The sequence below is a fragment of the Takifugu rubripes genome, chromosome 1, assembly GCF_901000725.2.
Source record: "Takifugu rubripes chromosome 1, fTakRub1.2, whole genome shotgun sequence".
NCBI lineage: Eukaryota > Metazoa > Chordata > Actinopteri > Tetraodontiformes > Tetraodontidae > Takifugu > Takifugu rubripes.
The window spans coordinates 4,552,862-4,567,032 of record NC_042285.1 but is presented as its reverse complement, the minus strand read 5'-3'; the positions used below and the strand labels follow the sequence as shown (position 1 = coordinate 4,567,032).

Here is a 14,171-nt window from a genome sequence, read left to right as displayed (position 1 = left end):
CAACAAAGCAGCTGGGAAATAGCACTTTTGAATTCTTCTTGACACTCCGCAAAGTTGGAAATGGTCAGTTACAGGTTGAGATTCACGCAGACGGGCTTTCAGAAGTGTGGAAGGATGCTGTCAAGGTGGGTTTTTTTCATCCTCTGACTGCTAAAGGCCTTGAGGGTTGTGTGAAGCGGAAAGGTCTGCCATCCAGCTGTATTGGAAAAGTGGAAGATGTGGGCTGGACTCTCCTGCATCGCAATCAGGGTTAAAGGAAAGTAACAACTCGAGTCAGCGAGGAGGGATTTAATGAGCTGTCACCCGTTCTGACACCTGCACGTAATGAGAATCTGACCGCTCCTGGTCGTGTGTTTTTTTTTCTTTCTTTCTATTTCCGGCTTGGTTAGCACTTGTATTGTCAGAAAAAAACACGTTGGATTTTACAGTTGCGTCTGATAATGCACTCATCTCGACAACAGTTGGAGCCCCTAATGGACAAAACAGAGGTAAAGACGAGAAGATTCTCACAAAAAAACACTGTGGGGGTTGCACAGAGAATAATGAAATTTTCCAAGTATGTGGGTGAGGACTCGGGGTAATTTGAAATGTGCACAGCATGCAATAATACCATCATTCCACAGCGGAATGACGCAACAGACTGTGAGAGAGAATGATTGGGGTTTCCTGTCCATTCCCAAAAAGCTGTACTTAGATCCCAGTTTTCCAAGCATCTGCAGCCGAGAGAAGCAGACACCGAGGAAAACAACGGCGCTGCCTGCTGCCCGGCGACCCCCACCCTGAACAGAGAGGGAAAAAAGAAAGCACACGCACATTCCCTAAACGTTCGTGGTTGAAATAGGCCACAGAGGTGAACGCCGTTGAGCCTGATCACCCTGTGCGCCCTGTTACCCCGGGGTGCTTTCAGGATTGCTCACCAGTGCCAGCGCACGGCAGATTTCATTGCACAAGCCCCGGCCAAATACTCGGCTAGAAACGCACGCAGCCTGCACATGTAGCGGGACGCACATGCTCAGACCGGGATTATATAATTCCCAAATCAGAAATCTGCTAACTCAGTCGCCGCCATCGCTCTATCCAGGCTGGCGGGGGGCCCAAAAAAGAAAAAGGGATGAAGAAATTGTAAAACTGTTCGGTAACCTTGAAAAATCTAATCTCGAAGTCAGATTCTGCAACTTTGAAACAGCTGCTTTTTTAAAAATGTACATTTGCTTTCGAAATCTCTTCCGTTTGTGCAGGGAGAACCATTTTCCGACGCCGTTATTTCGAGGTGGCGTCTCGTCCGACGTCTCGTCGCACCGTCGCTCCGTCCTCATTAGATATCGCAGACGAACGCCTTTACTCGGGCCACAGCTCAGACGTGTTTGACGATGATGAAAACCTTAATCTCTTGAATTCCTCGCGCGGGAAGCAGGGCCGCATACCAGCTGCAGGAATGCTGGTTAGCGAGCACGCCATGGACAATGCAAAAGCGAGCGGATGGCGGAAATAAAAACAACACGGAGCCGCGGCCAGTGACAGCGGTGGCAGCTTTGGGTTGAATACGGGACTGTAAAAACATCACTTGCTTCTCCTCGGAACCAATTTAGGGCAAAAGCTACCCCTGCATGCCTCGCATAGCTCACCGCAGCCATTCTAGCAGGTCATTGGTGACGATTCACGTGCACATAAATGATAAAACACTTTTTGCAGGGCAAAAATTAAAAAAAAAAAAAGGGGGGGATAACAGCAGCCAGGAGCTCCAGGGCCTGGAACCCAGCTGTTTAGGAAAGGAAGAAGGAAGAAGAACTTTATTGCCAAGTTAAACATTTTCTACACTCTTGCCAACCTTTAGATTTTTGAAATGACACCTCGAAGGCACCAAACTGAGTCACTCAACCTTACGGAATTTATCTACCAACATAGACCGGGGAGAGAACGACTGGCCCAAGAGGCAGAAACCGATGTGCAGCGGCAATAAAAGCCATCTCTGTCCGTTTCTGAGCAACCGAGGGTTACTCCAGACAACCGCTACTGTGTTTTAATTCCAACAAAGCAGACAAGGGTCAGGCAAACATTCCAAATAATCCCAGGATGAGCGTCACAGCCTGCAGCCTGCAGGTGGAGGCGTATTAAAGACAAACACCAGCAAATATGAGACATGCTGACAGACCTCATGTCCTGTGTAGACAGGGATGCTGCGCGACAATGCATTAGGTAAAAGGAGGCTGTGCAGGAGTCCAAGGGAACCGGAGCTACTGACAGCATGATTCTAGCAATGACCGACCCTCAGTCGCACAATCAGGGTTCTTAAGATTCTGATCCCTTACGGATTCACGCATGCATTACATCCAATCTGTCGAGAGAGACACACAGGTAAAAAACTAAAAGGTTTGAAATTGATTGCACATCTCAGAGTGGAAGATTAGGCGAGCAATCATCGAATGTCAGTGCTTATCTTGATGTTGGTCTGGAAAGCATTAATGGGTAGTATAAGTGCTGGAACCGCTTTTTTTTCTTTTTTTTTTTTTTTAGCTCTGAACAGCAAAAGGACAGTTTTTAAGAAAGACAGGGAATAAATACCATTTCAAAAGGATGCAGGTATTTTTCCGAAGCAACTTTATATCATAAACTTCATTTCCTCAATTGAATTAAAGAATGGTGGAAGATGAGCCAACCGTTTCTGTGTGTGCGCACGGGTGACGACCAAACTGAGACGTCCATCTGCTTGACATATGGAGACAATTAGCAGCTGACGTGTCCACGGAGGTAAAAAGGCCAACCTGTGTTGGCCCTTCCTCCTCAGGTTCACACAAGCAGCCATTCATGGGATTCTGAGAAGAACACCTCCCACTCAAATCCTAAACCAAACCCCAACCTGTCTGGGGTGGACAGGCACCCTACACATGACTCTATGTACAGGCAAGTCAAAGTCAAGTGTAAATGCTGAATTTCAGGAGGCTTCATCAAGGACCCAGTGGCAGGAACGCCATCGAAGCAAAGGTGATGGTCGACCATCAAACCGGCTGTTTAAGAAAAGCTTGATTACAGGAACTATTTAATTTTTAGGCATCGTGAGCCCACTTGGTTAAATTGCTATTGAGAATGATTTGCTATTCTTTATTTCACTGTAGTCCAACTGTCGCAAACTGCTGCCAAACGACCTGCTTCCCAAGCCACATTAAAGAGTTCCAACCAATCACAGATCAATATTGGGGTTCAGCACCAATCACGTTTCAGACGGATAAAGGGGAGGAGCCAGGTGGTTCAGATTTGTTCTATGTTGTTTTTCCGCACAGATTCGCTGATACAACCTTTAAAGCAGGTAAAAGCGTGCAAGTTACTCAGGTAAATATAAGCTGTGTGATTAGGTGTTTGCCATTTTGCAGTGCGTTGTGGGAGTTGTAGTTATGTGATACAGTGCTGAGAAGATTCTGACTGTTGAGGCGGCTAAATGTGGAGTCCAGGCCTTGAGGTAGAGACATATCATGATCATTATCATTATATTTGAGAGATCACATAACTCCTGTACTGGCGTCTCTTCATTGGCTGCCCGTTAAATTTAGAATAATTTTTAAAACCCTTCTTTTGCCCCCCTATTCATTTACAGGTATCGCCGCCCCCGCTGACCTGTTGTATAGTGTATTTTTGTGTGTGTTTCTGTGCTCTGTGCCTCTCCTCTCCTCTCCTCTCCTCTCCTCTCCTCTCCTCTCCTCTCCTCTCCTCTCCTCCTGGTCCTGCTCAAGGTTTCTTCCTGTTAAAGGGGAGTATTTCCTTGCCACTGTTGCTTGTCTGGGGTCAGGCCCTGGGATTCTGGAAAGCGCCTTGAAACAATTTTGATTGTATAAGACGCTATATAAATAAAGATTGATTTGATTTGATTCGATTAACTTTTAATGGGTTCACACCCCTTTTTTCCTGTGTCTGATGTGAGGCAGTTTGTAAGTTAGCTGGTTTTCTTTTCTATTGTTTCCATAGTTTGACGGAGTATGTAATCAGTGCTAGACAGGCATTTGACATTTTTTTGTGAGAATTTAGCCTTTTTTGGTGAAAATGAACTGCGTCACATGTCTGGAGAGGAGAAATTCACAAAGCCACAGGGGGAGACAGTGCTCATCAACTTAGCCTACACTGAGACTGGAATATCTGCCCACTTTAACCACATGCTTTATGGTACATTCTCAATGTGCACATGTCTGGCAACAGACCTCATAGACACTCCCACTGCAAATCAATCATTTATTGAGCTATCAAATATCTTTTTTTGCAAACTCAGCACAGGAGCCATAAAATGACAGGTCTGCATGCTAGAGCAAGGCAGATATTTGATATTTTATAGCCTGCGGTGACTTTGTAGTAATGGTGATGGGTAATTAGAAACATTTCTTTAAAGGGGCACGATATTGCTTGTGTGATATCTGACAATGCAGGTTTAAAACCCCATTCTGAAGGTGGTTTTTAAAGAAGTCTGGCTGCACCTAATCCACAACTGTCTTGACTTTTTTTTTTTAAAGCCGTGACCAATTGCCAAGAGCACAACAGATATTTTTGGAACTCAAACCCAAACCTGAGATGCAGATGTCGAAAGAAACCCCCAGAGACAGCACCACCGTTTGATTTTAGCACAAGCAGTGCCGAACCTCCTTTCTGGATCCAGCCCGTTCTTGTTCCAATTTACAGATATAACATCTGTCAAGCTCCGCCCCAAATATTACAGCTGTTCTGTTCTTGATACTCCAATGGAAGGGTGTAAGGTTTATCTTAGTGTCTAACTGATCTTTTTTGCAGTTAAAATGCAGAAAATGCACCTCTTTGTGGATATTCAACACAAGATTTTTCCACCTGGACTCTTCTTTACATCACTCTATCTTGTGAGCCAATCTTACCTTTCATTTGCATATTATTATCCCTGGCATCCAAATCAGTGGGATTCTAATGGCAATTTTAACAGAATTGAATGCAGGAAGCAGATGTTTCATGTCCCTTCTGGGAAAGAAACACCAGTTTGACCCGGCAGGTCTGAATGTTCCTTGCAGCATGTGTGAGTCGCTGGCACTTTGAGCTTTCGCGTTAACACGGGGATCATCTGTCGCTCCGCATATAGATATACATATATTCCACATGGTCGGCATTTAAGCAACCGCCCTGTCGGACCTTTCTTCCTGTAGGCATGTATTCAGTGCCAGTGTTTAGTTAGTGTGAAATCTTAAATTAAAAAATGGTTTGGGCCTTAGTGGGATCTTTCAGACAGTATGTCCGCAGCTACTGCATGCACGCTTCATCACTCATGCACGGTAGGTTTTTTTTAACTGGTCTGGCTGCCCGGGGCTCTGACAGCTTTACTGTGAGAGGGCAGGAAATGGCGGCTCTTCTATGTAGTGTTAAAGTCTGAAGCGTAGTCCTGGGGCCTGCGGTTGGACAGGGGGTAGAGGGCGTGAGGAAGGTCGGGGCAAAGGGCAGGCTGGGGCGGTTCAGTTATTTGGGGTATAAGGGGACAGACTAGCAGGAGGAAATAATGATTTCTAAAGCAGGCAGGATGCAAAGGGAGCACAAGTGCTTCATCCCCATTAGGGAATGTTTTAAAAGACACACACAACATTTTTTCGATGACTACAATAGCCTCAGTCAGCGATGAAAAGCAATTACATACACTAATTACGAAGGACAAGAAAACCTTTTTGAATTATCCTTCAACGTCCTGGGTGTTGAATACGATTTCCACCCATGCTTACATTTTCCCTCCAGCAACATAAGCCCCTCTGATTGGAAATTCCTTCCTTTGCATTTCCACATTAGAAACACACATGTCCTCATTATCCTGTGACTTCTTAATGAATATGAGCTGTCCAGGTTACCCAGAATGCATCTTACACTGCTTAGAAGAGGTATATTTTATATTTAATTTAAAAAAGAGCTCTATAGATGGAGGGTAGGGTTGTTTTTTACTGAGATGTATGGGTAGCCCACTGTCTTATTGTATCTAAATTTGCTTGACTGTGCAAAGAACAGGTGGGAAAATGTGTATTGGCTGACAGTGATTCTCAATTAGGGGTTTTGAAGCAGTCGAAAAGATTTTGAATTGCTGATAACACACTAAATGAGATTTTTGCTGATTAGTTCTATACACATTCTGCTTTCCCCTGACAAAGAGTTGGAAACTGGGAAAACAGATCCATATCCATCTCGATGGCTGCACATTAGGAAATATGGATCTGCATGTGGCGGTCTGACAGCTGCAGCCCACATCCAACCAAACCAACAGTTTCTAATTAAGGCACATCGTCTTTGAGTGACAGGAAAAGCATCCATCATGATCAGATCATGACTTCTCTAATCAATCATTGCAAATTAGACAGCAAGAGACACATTAAATGCTCTTATTTTGATATATTGAGAGTATCATTTTTGAAGTCTTTTTACAGCTGTGGAAACTCCCTAAATGAGCTCCCGACTCGCCGCAGCTGCGTCCCGTCTTCGGCTGCACCAACAAACGCGTGCATATAGATCCTTACTCCCAACTGCACGAACTCATTAAGCACAGAGACTCAGTTGTATCCATGCCCAGATGTTTGTCTAGCTGCACCTGCTCAGGTGGGATTCAGGTCGTAAGAAGTCATTTCGTGGGCGGCAGCAGTGAATACCGCTATTGGCATTAGCATCTGAATGTCTGGAAATGTAAAAAAAACACCTGCAGCTCTCCCACTTTGCTCTCTGAAGACCTGCCTCATTTCAGGAGCTGTGAGTAAACATGAAGTGTGGGTAAGAAAAAGAACCTGCCTCTGATTAAGGGTGGGATTATTTCACAGCCAATATTGCCTTTGGCGGGGACTGACCCCCCCTTTAATTGACCCACTGAGGCTAATAGGAGAAAACGTAACACAAAGGCACTTGAGCCAAGTGAGAAATGTGTGGACGGGATCCCAAAAACATGGGAAGAAAGCATTTGCTTTGCGCATTCTCCATATTAATGTGGTCAAAGACTTACAAATAGAAGTCCCCACTGGTTTGTTCCTTTCTTTCCCACTCCAACTCCTCGTTTTCGTTCAATCTGATCCCTTTTTTTTCGCTCCTCAGCATGATTCATCTAGCTGTCAGTGCTGCGGTGGTCCCCTCAACCTCTAAGAAACACAGAACACTTGGGCCCAAGCCTGCTCTCCTCTTCTTCCTCTCCTAAAGACGTTCACTACCTAAAACCTGCCTGCATTCTCCCCTTTCTGAAAATATTTTTCCACTGCCCCGTCCAAGCCATGAGGGCCTTTCTTTGGAGACGTGCACGCAGCGTGCTTTGCTGCTCATTCACTTTTCTCACCTCACCGGTGTAAAGTTTTCCATTTTTTTAAAAGCACATGCCAATAAGCATCAAGGAAAAAAGCATCAGAGTGAGATGTCATGCTTTTTTTTTTTGGTTAAAATAAACACCTGAGGGGCTGAGTGGTAGGCAGCGGCCCTAAATGAGCAGTTCTGGATGGGACAAAACACAGGCGGCTATACACTTATCAGCTTAGAGGTCTCGAGGGCCCACTACAGCTAATGGACCAGGGCAGACAGGAGCCAACAAAGTGGATCCCAGCTAGAGAGATTAAACGGGATGCAAAGGCCTCTAACACTGTTTAGTGAAAGAACCGCTGAGGTTTGGCTGAGCGAGGTCAAGTAACCATGGGTTTTTGTAATCTCTGAATAACTCTGATGTAATCTGACATGGAGACCCTCCTGACGTGGGCTGCATGTGTAAATTGCCAGATGTGGGATAAGTCCTGATTTGCAGGGCGAGTGAGAAGGAGGATGCTCTTCAGGATGTGTACGAGTACTGGTAATACATTTTTTTCTTTCTTCACCAGACTGGATTCACAATGGAAGTGCACCATTAGATTGGTTTGGAGATATTTCTTCTCTATTTTCCAACCACTATCACAAAGGGAAAATGGTGCCTTGGAGGGGAAAGGGCTATAAGGAGAAAGTGAGAGCGAGAGAGAGTGAGAGAGAGAGAGTGAAAGAGTGGGGGTGAAATGTCTGCCTGCTGGGTTCTAGCAACATCTGGCACTGTTTATCACCTGGTTCAGACAGGAAACGAAAGGCTGATACAGGAACACAGTGCCAACCTGAGGTCTGCTAGAGCAGGGTCTGCTAGAGCAGGGTTAATCTACCGGCATTATGACAGCATTTGTGTCCTGAATGAGGAATTCCACTTGTAACACCACGAGCGCGAGTGAAATATCAGTGGAAGTCTGGAGAAACTGCACTGAAAATGAAAGGAAACTAATACCTGGAGAGAATTCACACCGCCACATCAATTTGTAAAGTGTGGACGATGCTCACAAGCTCACAAAGATGTTAAAACGAGTGGATTTCTTTTCTCAAAACGTTTGGCAAAGCTGAGGTGATGAAGTTACTGAAGTGATGAAGAAGGCAGCTTCTCCAGATGCCATCGCACGACAAAAAGACAGAAACTCAACTGACCCACTGGGTCAAACGACAGAAAATAAACTGTTTTGAAAATACTGGGGAATATGCGATTTCTCATTCACACTCGACCTGAGCTTTTTTATCCTCGAGTCAGGCATCACGCAGTGACAGAGAGAGCGAGGGAGAGAGAGAGAATATAGGGAAAAGACAAGTTCCATATAGAACAATGGGACCCTTTGATAGGAGGGAGACAGGACCGGGTGACTCCAAAGTGCTGAGACTGGCCGTGGGTGCACGGAGGCACAAATGAGTACAGTCTGCATTACAAATGGCTTAAACAGAGCTGTGCTCCTGCAGAGGCCACGGCATCAGGGGAAACCCATATACCATATGTATGTATGTCTTTTGAAGCCCTCCACTGCCTTACTTGTTAAGGAATATCTCTGTATCCAGCAACACATTTATTTTTATCTCATCTCATCTTTTATGGAGCCATCCTCTTTATATCTGTGTGCCTGGATTTCCAACTCCAACCCAAAAAGAAATCAAATCAGGTTGATACATGTTTAACTACAAATAGACCAGATGATTAAAGATTCTATTTATTAGCATTCGGACCAAATGTGCCAGTGCGATGTGCAAAGGTTGACACATCAGATAACATTCCAAAAGGTCAAGGGTGATATTCTCATAACTTATCATTTGTTTATGTTTTTTTCCCCTCCATCTGCTGGAGGTTAACTGACCTTTAGTCATAATTTATATTGGAGCCGAAGCCATTTTCCACCTTGAGCAGCCAGAACCCAACATACAGCGCGAAGCATTCCTCTGTGATCCAAAGCTCATCCATGAAGAACATCCGCACGTATTCTTGTCGCCATCTATGAGACGGACGGAGAACTGCACCCGTATTCCTCTCCGCCGGCTGTTTATGTCTCACGAAAAGGTGGGTCACATTTGTTCCCCCACGAACGCAAACACATAAGCATTACAGACATCTGCTATTTATTTTAAAGGTATGTGTCAGTCTGCTTTCAAACAGGGCGGTTTGTTTTTGGGCTTTAAAATATAAGAGGTGCATTTGAATGGCTGCAGGTGGTCACCTCCGGTGGAGAGGTGGAGGGTAACGGTCTAGGGAGGTGCGGCGTACCTGTCTGTATGTAGAAATGATAATCTCCCTCAGGTGGTAGTGCATGGGGGTCATGGTCTCGCTCACACAGTCCAGAGCCATGTCCACCTCCCGCTTCATCCGGTGGCCGTCAGGGAGCAAACGCACCAGCTGCATCACAACCTGCAACAGAGACAACGTTCGTTTAGTTCAGAATGAAGCTTCAAAATTAGTCTTTAACCCCTTTGGATGTTACATCAATGTAATGAAGAGAGGCTTTAGTAATCTAGAGATTTCAGCGGCATCTTCGCATCTCCCTCAGAGGACACACATCGACCAGCTGTCCTGCTAGGAATTTCGACTTTTCTAACGCTCCAAAGTGCTCTGAATGTTGGTCCTTGCAACATTTTTAGAGCTTACAATACTGGAAACTTCAATTTAATTTTTCTGCATGCTACATAATTGTTTTCATGGGGCCATCATGGAGATGGACTCTCATTTAGAAGCTTGAAAACAGTTTTTTTCATGGTCCCGGAACTACCTGCTGCCCACATCTTTCTTTCTATTGTGTTATAATGTACAGAAAATATTGTTTCGAAAATCACGTTACAAAAGCCGGGATATAAAACTCTAATTTAGCTGAAGATTTAGCAGCTAAAATGAGTAAACAATTTAGTAAAGAAAGAGTTTCTGCTCTTGAAGATTTAATAGTTTCTGCCCTTATCTCTATAAATCCTTCTTTCCACATTCACCCTCAAAGGTGAAAGTTACTTAAAACAAGGCGGCGTCGCTGTTAATATCAAGCATCCTTCACAGTCTGAGTTGGAGGCCAGTGAGCTTTCTGCTCCTCCCAGAAACTCCCGCTGTGATTGGCATGTGGTATTATTTGCCTGCACAGTGTGGCCTCTCTCCCTGTTTCCATGTTTACAGCACAGAAGGCAACCAGCAGGTTCCAACTCCTGATTTACTGTCACAGCTATTGAAAAAAACACCAAGCAGAAAGAATTTGGCTTCTGTTGTGATTGAAGCCTGTTTAAAACCCTTTCTGACTACTTTCTTCTGTCTTGTTTACTAAAAGAAAAATGCATAACACATTTGTTTCGCTATTTAGCCCAAAAGCCATGAAGAAAATCACCCTTTAAATGCTTCTATTTATGGGAAGTTGGGTAATTGATACAACAATTTGTTATATGATGGCTAAACATACCTCAAATTCTCCTTTCGTGTACTTTGCATCAGGGACACTCACAATCTCGTCATCCGCAAACTCCGGAAAACCCTGCAGGTTTTACATCACATCAGGCGTTATGGCAATCGGGTGAAATCCTGAGCAGAACACTCAAGGCTGTGTCTTACGTTGAAGTGCCAGAGGGAGAGGACAGCGACAACCATGGCCGTTGTGGTCCTGCCTTTGCCGTTGGAGCAGTTGAAGACGAAGGCCGAGCGAGAGTCCTCGGCCAAGGCGCTCTTCATGGCCTCCAGGAACTTATCAAAATCCTGCAACCAAGATCACAAGTCATTGCACTGTTTCCTCTCCATCCATTCATTTTTTGCTGCATGCGACTTCAAAATAGATCCAAAAAAAGAACATTAAATTAGCCGTTTTACTTTGTTACAGTCACGGTGAATAGAACTTGCGCCTGGTTCTGAGCGTTAACATTTTTAACCACTAGAGGGAGCACAGGACTTCCTTGGTGCCCCTGAAGCAGCTTCAAGTGTTTCTAAGTATATTTGCATCTTTACCTCCTCCCGGGGAGCGCTGCAGTCTGCCAGAGGAATGCGTTTGTAGACCAGACCCTGGTGGGAGCTTAAGTGCTGATTGAAGATCTCCCGAACCGTCAGGCAGCTCTTAAACATCTTCATCTGTTTCTCTTGTTCTAGCGTCACTTCGAGCCACTTCTGGGCTCTTAGGATCTCCTCCTTCAGAGATGTCTCTAGTTTCTGTGGGTTCAGAAAAGAAATATAAGAGCTTTTTTCTTAACTGCATGGACCCGGGCCAAACGTCGCTGTACCTCTATTAACAGAGGGTCAGGTGACGGGACAGCGATGTGCTGATCCAAACAGGAAGGCTCTCTTGGTGAGAAAATTTGACCATTTCCCTCCAGCACCAGCTCTTCCTGCAGGTTGACCCATAAGATGTGGCTATGCTTCCTCTTCTCGTCGGTTAGGTGGTCCAGAACGGCTCTCGCAGCCTATGATCAGAATAATAATCAGAAACTTCAACACACTTCTATGCCCCTCGCCTGCAGCTGGAGCTTACCCGCTGTGTCCCAATAATCTAATACATTGCAATATAGCACAATGGTCATAAAAAGTGAAGCACTGATACACAACTGAAGGAATTTAATGTTATTGTGGAGGCCTGTTATGCGTTAAAAAATCCTTAACTCGCTCACTGCCAAGTCATACAAACGCCGCATTATCTGAAAGCTCTTTAAGAATTGTAATAAGGTATCAACCTCAGATGTTGGCTGAGCCATCCCATAAACTGGCATCTTGGGCACTCGTCTGAAGTTGATGGCCTTCATCTCCTTCACGGTGCTGAGCACGTCTGGAGCCAAACACTCATCAGCAACCTGCGGGCACACGCATGAGGTTACAAGAAGGACCCGTTGGCGTCCTGCACACCATGGCAGATCTCCTCACCAGGACGCGGGCCCCTTTGGTGACCAGTTCGGCCGGCGCCGACAATTCCGACAGGTCCATGCAAGACAGTAGCCTGTAGATCCATGGATGGCAGCACATCCACTGGCTGAAGCTGGACGCGAAGGCAAGAGGGTACTGCAGACATCCAAAGGTCAAAACTCTAAGAACCTTTCAACAGCTTGTGTGGTTTTAGGACAAAGAGGACGTCTGCAAGTTACACAAACCTGTTCGTGAAGGTAGGCGTTGAATACAATCAAGTAGAAATAGCGCTCCAAGCTCTGAATGGTTCGACTGAGGAAGTAATCTTTGGTGCTGCTTCCCTAAGAGACAAACAGAAAAAGATTTACAGCTGCAGCTCATTCTCCTCCATTCAAGATCCATCATTTGACAAACAGCACCACCCTGTGTCCCCAGTACCACGCACCTGAATCTGATAATCTTCCCCGATCCCTTCCAGTTTGCTCTTGTTCTCGTATATTGCTTCTTTAATGTTGTGCATCTCGGAACACAAGAGGATAGCTTGGTCAACCTGTAAGAGAGGAGAAAGAAAGGACTCGCTAATACAGTGGAATTATTAAGTATTTTAATAAAGACCCCCCCCTCTTCCCAAATGAACTATATTTGGTTTACCTCTTCCATCACCTGTTGTCCATTGGACAACTTGTTGATTAAATTCTGGATGAGCTGGAACAATGGTTTGGGCTCTGGAGTTGTATTTTCAACTCTGTAAAATGCAGTAAACCAGGTATGAGGGCAAATGAAAAACCATTAAAAAAGATGGAAGATTATTACTGAAAGATTAAAATAAACAGCAGCGGATCCGGGTTTTAATTTAGGGGGTTCAGTTGGGCTGTATGTGCCTCTACTTGCTGAGAAGATAAAGTGTTCCTCAAGTACTTACTGGGGCTGTGGCTCTGTGTCGCCCCGCAGGCGATTCATGACCAGTGTGCCCAGGATCATGCCGAGGTTGGTTCGGCCAACGCCGACCTGGCAGCTGAAGAGGAGCGCTGGCAGCCGCCGGGGAACACTGTGGCCCACATTCAAACCGGCGCTCTCCTGAAAAACAGACAACAAATGGAAGAGAAATGCAAAACCCAGAATTAAAATGGAAATGAGCTCCAATTAGCATCATTCAGACTCGCTGCAAGATGGTTTTTATCAAGAGAAGTGGAGGGAGAGAAGCAGGATGCAGCTGAGCTTCAATCCAAACATTTTTTTTTTTTTTAAAAAGGAGCCAAACCACGTGGAAGTGGACTGGCTGCTTCAAGCCAGTCCAAAAAAGGACAAACTTAAATAAAAAGTACATCCTGTGTGACTGAAGGGCAGGACAGAAAGCAGACAGAGTGGATGATCGGATGAGTGAAAATGGAGGGAGCACAGACTGCAGGTTTTTTTTTTTAAATCATAGCATTTAATGGATTTAAAACACAGAACCAAAAGGCTACATTCAGATCAGAAAAGGGGAAAAAAAAGAGCTGCGAAGGCTCCTTCTGTCCCTCAGTGAGACAGTCCAGATGCTCTCAAATATTCCAGGCATTAATAATTTTAATGACACTTCAAAACAAGAGCCCGTCAAGCAGAGCCCAACCAAAAAAGGGCTCGCGAAACGGCGGGCCGGAAGCGTGATTGACGTTTTTACACCAGCTTACCCGAAGCATGTTAACAAATGCGTCAAAGTCTTCTTCGAGCGGCGCTCCTTCCACCGGCAATGGTAATCTGTAGTACCTGCGAGGCGACAGGGGGGTTACTGGGAGATAAATCGGTGCCTGCGCTGTGTCAATATTGCCTGACATGCACATACGAGCTAAAGTAAGCATTTATAATCGCCTGCAGGAGATGAGGGGGAGAGATGAAAAACAGCGGCTCGTTAAGCGCCGTCTGAAACAGTCAATTGCATAATTAAACATTAGAGGTTCTCCAGCGGGAGTGATATCCATCCCTCACCCTAGAGCAGCTTAATAACCCTGGCGGAGGCCCTGATCTGGCTGCAAGCCGGATACGGCAGCACGTAAAGCGCTGTCCCGTTTCTGGTGAG

The 14,171-nt window shown here is 45.2% G+C and overlaps 1 protein-coding gene across 4 annotated transcripts in view; it reads right to left on the bottom strand.

Moving 5' to 3' along the window:
• Window positions 1-14,171, bottom strand: part of pald1a (phosphatase domain containing paladin 1a) — a 33,653-nt gene that overhangs the window by 8,656 nt on the left and 10,826 nt on the right. For all 4 annotated transcript variants that reach the window (XM_029841042.1, XM_011619510.2, XM_011619562.2 and 1 more), the window contains 12 exons: window positions 13,786-13,861; window positions 13,038-13,192; window positions 12,767-12,860; window positions 12,561-12,665; window positions 12,361-12,456; window positions 12,137-12,271; window positions 11,950-12,066; window positions 11,503-11,682; window positions 11,234-11,431; window positions 10,847-10,987; window positions 10,698-10,769; window positions 9,533-9,673 (listed from right to left, as the gene is read on the bottom strand). In XM_029841042.1, the coding sequence (XP_029696902.1) occupies window positions 9,533-9,673; window positions 10,698-10,769; window positions 10,847-10,987; window positions 11,234-11,431; window positions 11,503-11,682; window positions 11,950-12,066; window positions 12,137-12,271; window positions 12,361-12,456; window positions 12,561-12,665; window positions 12,767-12,860; window positions 13,038-13,192; window positions 13,786-13,861 (1,510 nt within the window). The remainder of the gene's footprint in view (window positions 1-9,532; window positions 9,674-10,697; window positions 10,770-10,846; window positions 10,988-11,233; window positions 11,432-11,502; window positions 11,683-11,949; window positions 12,067-12,136; window positions 12,272-12,360; window positions 12,457-12,560; window positions 12,666-12,766; window positions 12,861-13,037; window positions 13,193-13,785; window positions 13,862-14,171) is intronic.